The sequence below is a fragment of the Aedes aegypti genome, chromosome 2, assembly GCF_002204515.2.
Source record: "Aedes aegypti strain LVP_AGWG chromosome 2, AaegL5.0 Primary Assembly, whole genome shotgun sequence".
NCBI lineage: Eukaryota > Metazoa > Arthropoda > Insecta > Diptera > Culicidae > Aedes > Aedes aegypti.
Window position 1 is genome coordinate 226,253,375 of NC_035108.1, and position 13,811 is coordinate 226,267,185.

The 13,811-nt window shown below is 36.1% G+C and overlaps 1 protein-coding gene and 1 long non-coding RNA gene across 6 annotated transcripts in view; one reads left to right on the plus strand and one right to left on the minus strand.

The window, feature by feature from the left end:
* LOC110676408 overlaps window positions 1–13,811 on the plus strand; it is a 62,706-nt gene that overhangs the window by 44,044 nt on the left and 4,851 nt on the right. For all 5 annotated transcript variants that reach the window (XM_021844196.1, XM_021844199.1, XM_021844198.1 and 2 more), the window contains 4 exons: window positions 9,293–9,486; window positions 9,548–9,681; window positions 10,901–11,035; window positions 13,283–13,709. In XM_021844196.1, coding sequence (XP_021699888.1) covers window positions 9,293–9,486; window positions 9,548–9,681; window positions 10,901–11,035; window positions 13,283–13,709 — 890 coding nt within the window. The remainder of the gene's footprint in view (window positions 1–9,292; window positions 9,487–9,547; window positions 9,682–10,900; window positions 11,036–13,282; window positions 13,710–13,811) is intronic.
* LOC110676409 overlaps window positions 1–13,811 on the minus strand; it is a 50,379-nt gene that overhangs the window by 1,915 nt on the left and 34,653 nt on the right. The window lies entirely within an intron of this gene.

Sequence of the window (13,811 nt, forward strand, 5' to 3'; positions counted from 1 at the left end):
CAAAACGAATAAGCTTGAGCTTGAGCTTGATTGGCCGCCCGTGGATGCTACTCCAGTATCGCCAGATCAGCTGCATTTACACAAGGAACCAACCGAATGACTGCTTGGGACTAACAGGCATCCTCAGTGTATAAGTGCTGGTGATCTTCTATTTTTAGCGACAATGGTGCCTGCCACGTCAGAATGCAGACCAATGTGGGGAAGGGGGCGGAATTGATGATGCATTATACTGGCTTCCAAGTAGACCGTATATACCACTGCATCTAAAGCCAGTTCATGCGGGAGTGTATGGATTGGGGGAAAGGCATGGCAGAGAGGTTTGCTTTTGTGGTTAGCAGACTGCCTATGTATCAGGCGTAAGGAAAGGCATGCGCGTGGAAGAATGGAAGCGTTAGGGAAACGGTTTCTTGTCCGTCTCTGGTTCTAGCGTGATAGATTTAGAATGGAAGATAGATGCAAGTGAGAGATATACAACTACAAAGTACGAGGAAATGCTTATGAGGCAGAAGCGGTAGCCATCAGACCACCAACCCCCTTACAACACGAAACGAATGATAGATAAAAACAGAAGTAAACAAGTAGATGATGGTACATGACTTGCAATATGGACTTATCCACGGTCTTCTTTTATCCTCGACTTTCTTTTTCTTTTCTGCTCTAAATGCGGGCAATGTTTACATTAAATGACATCCGGACTAACATCCGGACAACGAATGTTCACCGGATGAACATGAAGTGGATGAATGCACAACGAAATCGTTCATTTTTTGTAAACACGGCCCGCAGTAAAGGTTTTCTTCCCGCTGGAAGTTGCAGCGTGACGTCATCGTAGTTAAGTTCATAGCATGTAAGTTTTAAAAATATTTATAAGTTTCTAATGAAATAAATATTTAACGAACCGCTGAGGATGACCGATTCCATTATTAGGTTGAAACGTTCGGTGAATGCTATGTTTTTAATGTCAATTTTACAAAAAAAGCCGATCAACAGTACTATTTTTTCTACTATTGATCCCTTTTTAATCCTTGTTTGGACCCATAGGGGGATTAGGGGCATAATGAACATACGAGATGAAATGGACACCTCCGTATTCTCTGCGAATATGCATATTTCATTAAAATTTTGTGCACTATATGAAATCTGTATTGTATTTGAACTGTTTAACGGTATAAAAGTTTATGATTTGTTTCAATTATCCTCTGAAATTTGACTTTCATTTTTTCTCAGTTTCAAATTGGTTTATAAGCAAGGGGGTGGAAGAATCTAACTTTTAAGCAAAGTAACTAACCTGGAGAAGTTTTTTCTTGCTAATGTGATAGAGCCATCAAAACGTTCGATACCAATTATTAATGAAGGGGGGTCTGTAGCCTTGAGGTTACGCTTCCGCTTCATAAGCGGAAGGTCATGGGTTCGATTCCCAGCCCCTCCACAAAAAACCCGTCCAGTCACCAGAAGACGCCTCACGGAGGACCGGGCTTTGGGAAGCACCTCCATCCTCCGTTAGTATCAGATGGTGACTGAGACAAACTGACCCTCTTCGCAGGCAGCTAGCCTCACTAACAGCAGAGCTCTCTCCTACCTGCTCGGTGTGAGAGTAAAAGAGTAGGAGAGAGTGAAAGTAAGATGTATATATAGATAAGTTGAAAATAGATCTGTATCGGTAAAGAAGCTACAGATCAACTGATTCCGGCACATTAGTAGCCACAAGCACAGAGCGCCTCGAAAAAAAAAAAACTATAACATAGTATTTATCTGATTTGGTTTGTTGCAAGTTTGTTCAAAACCAATGGTGCTCTGCAGAGGGAGTTGAATATTTGCAGTAGTGCGCATCGTACCTTCGTGCTGTGCGTACCGAAATTCTTTCTGCTTTCGGGAGTTTTTTAAACTACCTTAAGCAATAAAACAGTGCTTCTCAGTGCTACAAAAACAGTACTCTTAAGTGCTACAAAAATAGTACTTTTCAGAGCTACAAAAACAGTACTATTACTACTATTAATAGTACTATTTTTTCTATTATTGATCCCTTTTTAATCCTTGTTTGGACCCATAGGGGGATTAGGGGCATAATGAACATACGAGGTGAAAAGGACACCTCCGTAATCTCTGAGAATATGCATATTTCATTAAAATTTTGTGCATTGTATGAAATCTGTATTGTATTTGAACTGTATAACGGTATAAAAGTTTATGATTTGTTTCAATTATCTTCTGAAATTTGACTTTAATTTTTTCTCAGCTTAAAATTGGTTTATAAGCAAGGGGGTGGAAGAATCTAACTTTTAAGCAAAGTAACTAACCTGGAGAAGTTTTTTCTTGCTAATGTGATAGAGCCATCAAAACGTTTGATACCAATTATTAATGAAGTTTTCACTAAATTCCATGAAAGTGTTTTTATTTTGCTCGATACCTTTTTGCCAGCCTCGTTTTCAACCCAATTTTCTATCTTGTCTCTCTATTATATCAAATAATATTTCTCACCATGAATGAATGCAGCACGTCGTTCTGATTACGAACTTGGAAACCAGTCGAGGGTAACTGAAAAATATTGACATTTTATGGTCTTAAAATAACCATTTGCTTAATGTGTCCATTATGCCCATAATCCCCGTACTTTAGATTTTACGTTGGACCCTTAGCGAAAGCTAGCAGTGATAATCCTTCATGGACACCGTCTTGGGAAATCCTCTTAGCACTTCTTTTTTCGTCAATTCACGAACATGGTGGCAAAGACGAACGAAAGGAATTCATAACTTACTTACTTCTTCTTTTTTTCTGGCCAACCGACACCTTTTGGCATCGATTGTAGTGTTACGTCCGCTAATTTCTGGTACTAAGCCTAAAGACGGACGACCAGGGAGGCCTCCACACACACACACACACCTCCCATTGAACCCATCAACAGATGGGCCGGGACCAACGGTTGTACTTCTCTTTCGAAGGAAGACCTGTAGACGAATTCCGGCGCGTATTTTCTTCGAAGATAAGAAAATTTTCTTGTTGGTGCGTAATGAAAGAAAATTTCTTCTCTTCGAAGAAATTGTTCGCCGGAATTCACCTACTGATCAGAGATTTTATGTCTCAGAAAATCCAGACGACGTCGATGGGAATTGGTACCCGACCGACTGGAGTGAGAGGCAATCACGCTTACCACCGATGCCGCTAACAACTTACTTCCAAAAAAATTGGTTTTAACCCTCTCTTTCCCATGGTAGCACAGGTGATCCACCGATTTTCGACGAACATTAACTAAAGCGAATTGCTACGATTAGCTTAATAATGATTGGAACAAACTTATACGCTCATTTATCTCATCAAACATCGAAATAAGTGACCTAAGTGTCAAACTATTGAAAAACAATCAACTAACTATTGAAAAACAATCAAAAAAAAATATGATGATTTTGAATAATATAGCTCATTTGCAACAACTTTTGTTCAAGCACTTTTTTTAGAAACCCCATTTTTACAGTTAAATTGTCGAACAAAGCTGTGGGAAAGAAAGGGTTAAAACTGTTACTAAAAACTACAAAAATGGAAAAAAGGACGTTTCTCCGGAATGCACTTTCTTCCAAGGGTGAAATGGTTAATGTTGATAATTGCATCGAAATGAGCAATGACTTTTGATAAATTTTCCGAACATCAAATCAAATCAGCCTCTAGTCCAGGCTTTTTTGTTCAAGTGAGGAAACAAAGAGCGCCGCGAATCTTGGTAAGTTGTTAACCCATTGGGGAAATCAAGGTTTCCTTCCAAATCGCAAAGAAAGAAGACTGACGCGTTTTGCCAGAAACTCTTAAAGATGTGAACTTCTTCTTAAACATTTTGAAGAGAAGAGGCATAATTTTTTTTGAAAAAGTCATTTTGAATATGATGATGGACCACATCAACGTGAATTCATTTTTTTGCCAATAAACAGTTTGAATTCCTACATGGACGTTCGACCACTTATACATTTTTCCGTATCACAAATTTTATTCGTTCCAACAAATCTGGAACTATTTTACTGTTCTTGCTCTTCTAGACATAGAAAAAGCATTCGACAGTGTTTGGCATGATGGCTTGATTGTAAAATTGAAAAACTTTAATTTTTCAATATATATATTGTTAGAATAATCCAAAGTTATCTGTCAAATCGTACACTTGTTAATTGTCAGAACTCCAAGTCTGAAAAACTGCCTGTAAGAGCTGGTGTTCCTCGAGGCAGCATTTTGGGACCAATATTATACAATATTGTCACATCTGACTTACATGAGTTACCTGAGGGAGTTACATAGAATTTCCAATGTTCAAGCATTGAAACAAATATCTTATAAAAATATTAATAATTTTAGACAATAATCGTTGCAATCTTTAATTGCCACGATTTATGCCTTATATATTTAGGTTAAGTTAATTAAAAGCGTTTTTTTTTCTCTTATAATCAGGTTAAATCAACTCTCACTTGTAAAAATTCTGAACTTCTTCTTCTTCTTGGCATTTACGTCCTCACTGGGACAGAGCCTGCTTCTCAGCGTAGTTTTCTTATGAGCACTTCCACAGTTATTAACTAAGAGTTTTCTTTGCCAAAGTTGCCATTTCCGCATTCGTATATCATGTGGCAGGTACGATGATACTCTATGCCCAGGGATGTCAAGGAAATTTCCATTATGAAAAGATCCTGGACCGACCGGGATTCGAACCCAGACACCTTCAGCATGGCTTTGCTTTGTAGCCACGGACTCTAACTACTCGGCTAAGGAAAGTCCCCTGAACTGCTACGGCAAATTAAATTTATTATGTTAATAAATCTTCGAGCTGTTTAGTGCTGTTTACCTATAAGTAAATGAAAACCCGCATTTAGTACTTCTTCTTCTTCTCCTTCTTCTTGGCATTATGTCCTCAATGGCACAGACCCAGCTTCTCAGCTTAGTGTTCTTATGAGCACTTCCACAGTTATTAACTGAGAGCTTTCTTTGTCAAAGTTGCCATTTGCGCATTCGTATATCGTGTGGCAAGTACGATGATACTCTTTGCCAGGCCTGCCCAACCTTTTTGAACTGCGGGCCGAATTGGTGAAAAAACATTGTACGGCGGGCCAAACTTTGTTCGCCAAAATTTTGCTCGCAAATAATTTTAATATTCTTTCCAATATCGAACGTTTCTCATGGTAAAGATCATTCTTACGCAGGATTATGTAAAATTTAGTCATGGATTCTGTGTTAATCTTGCCCAGGAATAAATGAGAATTATGCAAGATCTGCTATAAGATACTTTCTAAAAATACTGATGTGGGCGCTGTGAGAATAATGACCATGATTTTTTTAGAATCCTCTTTAGAAAACATATTCAAAAATATTCATTGATTTACTGTCAGAATTCCACATATTGTTATTTGAAAATCCTGTCTAGGATTCTGTGAAAATGCAGCTTGTAAATTTGTGAAAACTCTCAATTAAAAAAATGAACTGGATTCTTCTAAAATACTTTCCAGAATTTTATAAAGGTCCTGCACAGAATCTGAAGAAAAAAAAAGAACAACTAACATAACGTGACTTTTTCGAACCTGATAAGAAATTATGTGGAATTTGGTAAAAGGTTATTTGAAATTCATGACCAGAATTTTGAGAGAACTGAAAATTTCAGCTCATTTGGTCTGTATTTTGCCTGTGTTGGTAGCAAAGCTCGAAGCTTTGAGCCAACTCTTCTCCAGTAGAGCAGCTAGAAACTTCGAAAAATTGAGAAATCATGGTCCAATCAAGATGGTGTATTGGAAGAAAAAGAAGATATTATAGAGAGTAAAGGTTGCGTAGAATAACACATCCTTGAAATATGCATGCTTGTTTGGAAAAACAGAGATGCTTGTAAACCGATAAAAAGTTGACGTATCGCCTTAAATTTGGACTTATTTAATAATGATTTTGGATATGGGAAATTTATTTGGATCTCGCAAGAATAATGGAAAACCATCATAATTTGAAAGTGAGAATGTATTTTGTACCATATTTGAACTAAATATGGTCAAACTATAATTTTAGTCTTGTACCTCTAGTCCCCCAGTTTCGGACATCTTGATTTTTTACATGGTATCTTTGTAATTTTTGCAACTGTATGGGGTCATGCACAAATTACGTCACGCTCCGAGGGGGGGGAGGGGGTCAAGCCAGGCGTGACAAGCCTTACAAAAAATTTGGAAGACTCATACAAAAAACGTGACAAAGGGGGTCAAAAAAGTTGAAATTTAGCGTGACATAATTTGTGTACCATCCCTATCTCCAAATACATTCTTTTTTCATGGATTTTATCGATCATGGTATCAAAGATGCAATAAAAATAAGAAGAATGAAAATTCAGAACAATACGTAAAATGTGTTATTTTTCATGGAAGAGGTCTTTTGATGGACGATTTGCAGATTAAGTAAAACTCAAATTACTCTTATGAAAGTAGAAAATGCATTGAATTGAGAATGAAATACTATTCCTAAAGTAAAAAAAAAAACAATGATGTACAAATTTACAGAATTCAAAGCATTTCCAGATCATACACAAATATTATTTATTAAATATATAGTGTATGCATACGATGGTTTTCTTCAAGTCTAGTGTTCGACACTAAAGACGGCATAATAGTTGAGGTCGAAATACGCTTATCTGTCAAACTCTAGTGGTATTAAATGGTATAGTCACTTATAATATGTTGTTAACATACAAATTTTACCAAACACAAACCAAAGAAAAACAAACAAAACGCTACGGTTCACCCTACAAAATGCAGAAATTTAAAATAAATCAAGAAATTCTGTAACTGAACGGTTACTAAACCGGAACCATATCCCTTGAAAAGCGGGATAAGAATTGTATTGAAGTTATTTGCACACTCTGAAAAACTCCCACATAAGGAGACAGTTCAATTTTCTACCATTTCTTGACACCCACGGAAAAATTTTGGAACGTTTTTCCTCACACAAATACCTATGTTAAAATTTTGTATGCAACTTTTTGCAACTTTGTTATGATTACTGCGATTGTTGGTAATCCTGGGCAAGTTCACATAAAAAAGTAAAGATGAAATAGAAATACACTGTATTTTATCTCAAACTCCAGCAAAGACTTTTTGTTTTCTTTAGTCAAATTTGAAAATCAATCAATAAAATTGATCCAACAGAAAATCCTCAGTCTACATTGTTCTGGCGTTACGTGCCAACTGGGACAGAATCTGCTTCTCAGCTTAGTGTTCTCATGAGCATTTCATGAGCCATTTTTGCATGTGTAGGGTAAAAGCACTATATTTCGACCCATGAAACCAGCAAATGTGATGAAAACTCCTATGTAACCTGCAAAAATGCCTTTATTAATATTTAAATTTGACAATTGAATAAAATCACGTATTTTTTGTTCATGTATAGCTTCTTTTAGGTGATATATCATTATATTTTTTTGTATTTTTCGGGATAAATGGCTTTATCTTTTTGTGCTATATTTCGACCCATTGTTTCATTTTTCGACCCATACTTGTGCTAATTTTCGACCTGCAGCATATTGCAGCAGTATATACGTTGTATTGTATGAGGAAAACACTAATTTATGGTATTTATATATAGTTTGTGCTTGTCTCACTAAAGGGAATAGAAATCATTTTTTTTTCTATTTGATGCATTTTTATTCTGAAAAACATGGGAAGATCAAGACATTTTCGGCCAAGGAGAGCTGACGTGGACACTACTTGATTTTTGTATCAATAAATCAATTTTTCGTTGAAAAAAAAACAAACACAAAACACCATTTTATTTAGAGCATATATTTCATTTGATTATTGTGTAATTTAAAAAAAAAACACACAAAACTTACTCTTCGGCTAATTGACATTCCATTTTGTCTGCTTCTTAGTCTTTGGCTTGGATTTTGTTTGCTGTTTTGCTACATAGTCGTGATGTTGGTTTTGCTGGATCCTCTTTCGATATCGTATACGTTACGGCTTCCACGTAGTGCCAAAACTGACTTTGAATCCACATTCAAATAAACCTCAATTTTGGCAAATCACTTTTTTATGTCCGACTGAGAAACCCTTCGTGACGAATTCAGGAGTTCAAATTGTGAAGTTTGGGTGTCTTTTCAAGAAGAAACGCATCCATGTGCGGCCTGTATATATAGAGTTAATATTGAAATTATTATGAAACTAAGACAATTTATAATGGTTTTACCTGACCGATTGTTTTTTAAAATTGTTAGGCCTTTCAACAGGATCAAGAAACCCTTTAACAGACTCCGAAACTGAGTCACGTGCAACTGGCCATACCCGTTGCTGACTGTTGAGTATCCACTCTTCGAGTCCTGTCTCCTCTTCCATTGTTAGTATTGTGTCCGGTCCTGGACGAAAGAAGGGCTGCGATTTCTCTAATCTCGAATATATGTATAGTCGATTTCGGAATTCCTTCTTTATTGACACCCTGGATGTCGGTTTCTGCGTAGACTTATCTGTAGTTTTTTGGACGATGTAATAAGTCAACACATATAATTTTGATGGGATTAAAGCAAGATCAGTATATTTCTCACCATTTTTTATGAAAACCGTTGAAACAAGCGATTAACTTCACAGAATAAGCGCCACCGTGATGCACGAATGTTTACTTATGATGGTGGGTCGAAAACTGAAACACACCGTTTGCTGAAATCATGGCATGCTTTTTCGACCGGTCGAAAATTGAAACATGGTGTTTCAATTTTCGAACAATTTTATACGTATAATTATGTGTATTTTTGCTTATGAAGGAAAATAATTCAATACAATATGCTTAAATTTGGTCTATTTTTGTCAACCTTCATTGAACAGGTATTTCTTTGATCAGTTTTCATACTGATTTGAGTCTTTTGCAAATGTGACAATTTTTCATCATTGCAAGAAAACAGGACTGATTCAGACAGCTGAAAATCGGATGAATGAATTTAAGATCAAAATAACGTTATATAAATGAAATTTTTATTACATCATTACAAGTATAACAGCAATGACACATTCCAATGATTTATGAAGGTTTCAAAATTTTAAATAGTACTTTAAATCACGTTTGTTCTATCAATGGTTCGAAAATTAGCACAGGGTCGAAAATTAGATCCCTTACCCTATATCGTGTGGCAGCGGCAGGGGTCCGAAAATACGCTAAGCCCAGGGAAGTCGAGAAAATTTCCTTTCCCTCAGCTTGGTCCTGCTGAATAGCTGCGCGTTTACCGCTACGACTATCTGAGCCCCAGCTTATTGCTATTTCCCCGCAATGTTCCAACAATATTTCAATACATAGTGTTTTCTTTGTTTTATTTCAGCATTGTGGGTGATGTGGGGCTTGCTATGTGGACATCTAGTTGCGTTCAAAGCTCCAAAGTCATGGCCGAATAAGTTTCTTATCAATGTCTGGGGTGGGTTCAGTGTTATTTTCGTGGCATCATACACTGCCAACATTGCAGCTCTTATAGCAGGCCTATTTTTTCACAATGAAGCAGGAAGCTACAGTGGACCGGTAAGATCTTTCTGAATTTATAGATTCGCAAACAAGTTAAAACTCATACTTTTATTCACAGTTATTAAAACAACGTATTGGTGCACCGGTTGCAACCGCCACAGAGTACTATGTCCAACAAAGCGATAAAATTTTGTGGGAGCATATGAAGAAATACCAACTTACTAATATTGAAGAAGGCATCGAAAGGTTGAAGTAAGTATTACAATGTCCACCGCATTATATCATGAAATTTCTACCAAAATAGTTATATATGAGGTATACTGCCGTGAATCGCAAGTCAGTCCCATCTGTAAAAAGTAGGCATTGAGAAAATGGGGTGTGAAGTTTCCAAACTCGTTTTCCATATGAATATTCAAAAAATTCCAGAGGATTGGAATATGTTCAAATCTTAATGAAACTTTCACAATTTGCTTTTCACTACGATATCTTTCTGAGTAAAATATAAAAATGATCAGAACACGGTTCATTTTTGTGTTACACGGTGCGGAAATCTGTTGTGGGACTGATATGCGGCTACTTTTTCCGAACAAATATTATTATCTCAATAGGGCAGCTGAAAGACCATTGGAAGATATGTTGGAAACTGAACTCAACTCAATTTTGACGAAAATGCAGATGGGACTGACTTGCGATTCACGGCAGTATAGGGAGCCCGATCCTATTCTTTACACTTTAGATTCACTTCGGCAGTGGGGGTTTTCAAAAGCTACTGAGCTAATATTTGGCCACAATATGCGTCGTATTGAACGCTTCTTATTGCAAAGTTTCAAACAAATCGTGGAAGTGTCCAAGTAGCTTTGCACCCTACGACTTTAATTCAGAGATCATTTTCAGAGCAACATAAATAAAGGGTGGAACAATCTTTGAAAACCGATACTTCTCCCTTACACCACAGAATACAGTCGAATCATTCTTGCAAACACATTTAACTAACAGATAAAGAGTAATCAGTTTCATTTGTTGATGGTATTTTTCTTAATAAATTACACTACCCGCCATAAGTATGGAATCGTTGCAATACTGAGTATTGCAGCACTTTTAAGTTTAGCATCACCCAAAATCAAGTGATAAAAGTTGTTTCAACAAAAATAAAAAATCGCAGGGGCTCAAAGGCGTGTTTTTTTTTAGATGACCTCAAAAATACAATGATCTAGCATTCAGAATCACGAGATAATATTTATTTTAGGTTATGCTAAACTTTTCAAGGTGCTGCAATATTCAGTATGAGTGTTGCAATACGCGATTCCATACTTATGGTGGGTAGTGTATGTATTACATGACTGGGGTTGATGGGAAAAGCTGCGGTTTGAAAAAGTTGTTCTGGATTTTTCAAACAACAGTTTACATTCATATTTGAAAGGTGGATCATATGGCAAATAGGTCTCATCCATATTATTCATTTTTATTTCAGAAATGGAACTATTGATCTGTTGATGGCAGATTCACCAATACTAGACTATTATCGAGCAACTGATCAAGGATGTTCATTCCAAAAAGTTGGCGATACATATGTAGATGATTCATACGCAATAGGAATGACGAAAGGGTACGTATAAAACCTACTTACATTCAACATCAAGAAACAAGAGTTTATCCTGCATTTCTAGTATCCACAACCAAAAAGAATTAGACAACACAATGTCGTCCAAATCGTAAAACTAAAAAACTAAAAATAACCTACAAAACCATAAAACTGCAATACTTAAAAAAAACAAAAAGAATACTTAATTAGATTTTTGAACACTAAAGAATAAAAAAAAACTAAAATCAAAGCCTACGAATCTGAAAAACTCATAGACATTAGGTTATATTTCGGTTGGGTGACAAAACGTCGAAAGACAAAATGTCGAATGCCAAAACGTCGAATGCCAAAACGTCGAATGCCAAAACGTCGAAAGGACAAAAAGTCGAAGGGACAAAACGTCGAAAGGACAAAACGTCGAAAGACAAAATGTCGAATGCCAAAACGTCGAATGCCAAAACGTCGAAAAAGAGAAGACATCGAAAACGAAATAAAATGCGAGTATATCTGACGAAACGTCAAACTGTTCTATTAATAAGGAATGTAAAAAAATGTAACGTCAAATCAAAAAACTAAACAAGGTTTTGAATAGTTAAGACATTGCAATATATAGTCTTTTCCTACGTTATCACCGTGACACGTTGAATTTAAGCTGATCTTTGAAGGGATAATTAAATAAAAAACAAACTTGTCGAAAGTACGTAAGATTGTTTACATAATTTTCAGACTATAAAATAATGATCGGAGTCTATCATCAAAGAGCTACTTTTAGTCAAACATTGAAAGGCGATGCGAGGGGCGTGATTTGAAATAAAACTTTCAATTGATGCTTGTATTTTTCTCATTATTTGATGTTTGTACGACAAAACTATACACAATTTCAACGCAAAAAAAAACTCAATGTCTTCTTTACAATTCATTTTTTATTCTTTACATTCAATACTCGATGTTACAAAAATATGGATATTCTTATGAAGAATATTTGTTTCTGAAAAGCAAACCAATTAATCGATTCATTACTTCGATGAAATAATGAGTAAATTTTCAAAGAATAAATAATTCAATAATTATCAAATTTATATGAATTTGATGTTAGCAGAGTCTATGAATGGAGAGCTGCACGAAGAGTGAAACCAAATCTACCTATCGAGCTGTCAAACGATCTACCTCGCGAGCAGACCATCAAATCAGATAGGGACTATTTTTGAACCCGAAGAAGAACAATCTTCGAAAGAAGTCTTTTCGCGCAACTCTCTGTATATAGATTCTGGATGTTACTAGTTTGTTGAAAGAATGAGGGTATTTTAAAAGAATAAATAATGCACTATTTTTCAACAGATAGCATAACTAGTAGTTAGTTCAACGCACATTAAAAAAAGAAATTCATTAAGAAAAATTTTAACTTTTTGAGGTAAAAATCTTTTTTAAAGTAAAACAAAATAAGCTATCACGAAATACTTACGCTCCATATTTAAAAAAAGGAAAAGTTCTCACATTCTAATGCACATTGCTCTGGTGGAAATTTTTTTTTTTTTTCATTCACGAATAATAGGGAAAAGTAAAATTGTGCACTGCTATTAATTTTCCATACATCTGTGGTTTTGTGAGTCCAGGGGCTAGTCGTCTTCATTACATCTGTTGTGGTTAACATATTTCAGACTTCAATTTCAACATACTTCCTGAAATGCTGAACTGCTTCTTCTCTCGTCAGAAATCGATTGACATTTTTATGAAAATTTCTTCCATGCTTACTTCGATTTTTTTTTTTTTTTTTTCTATCTTTATTAACGAGATTTTTAGCCCTGGGCTAGTTCATCTCGGGACCAACGGCTTTACTTCCCTTCCGAAGGAAGTCGTCACTGAAATTTTTAGTGACTATCTCGGGGATGGGATTCGATCCCAGGTCCTCGGCGTGAGAGGCGTGTGTTCTAACCACTACACCAGGTCCGTCCCCACTTACTTCGATGAAAATTGTTAATTTCGCTGTTTTCAACGCCGTTCGCATCGCAACCATTTTTTTTTTCTTAGCAACGCTTGTTATCTTTAATAACAAAAACCTTCGCTTGAAAAATCACTGCATTCTACGTTTTGTACATTCGACGTTTTGTCCCTTTCGATGTTTTGGGATTCGACGTTTTGGCATTCGACGTTTTGGCATTCGACATTTTGTCCCTAAACCTTATATTTCTTAGAACATTTTAAGAACATCAGCTCTGTGAATTAGAATAGTGCTTGAAGTTTGTAACACTTTTTTTTCAATTTTCTTTGCAGGTTTCCGTTAAAGGAGACTATTTCGGCATTGATATCCAAATATTCTAGTGACGGATATTTGGATATCCTAACAGCCAAATGGTACGGAAGTTTGGCCTGCTTCAAACTCGATCGCGATATCGGCCAACCGAAGCCATTGGGAGTAGCTGCCGTGGCAGGGGTGTTTTTACTACTGGGACTGGGAATGATACTAGGACTTTTAATTTTAATTTTTGAGCATTTGTTCTACAAGTATACACTGCCTATACTGCGACATCAACCCAAGAATACTATATGGAGAAGCCGGAACATTATGTTCTTTAGTCAAAAGCTATATCGCTTCATCAACTGCGTGGAGCTTGTATCGCCTCATCACGCCGCTAAAGAGCTGGTGCATACTATTCGGCAGGGCCAAATAACCAGCTTATTCCAGAAAAGTATCAAGCGGGTGAGTACTTTTAAAATCAAAGGTATTACAATCTTCATTTTGTGATGTAAGTAAACAACAGAGTAAAAATTGTGATATGTTATGCACTAAAGTTTTTTATAT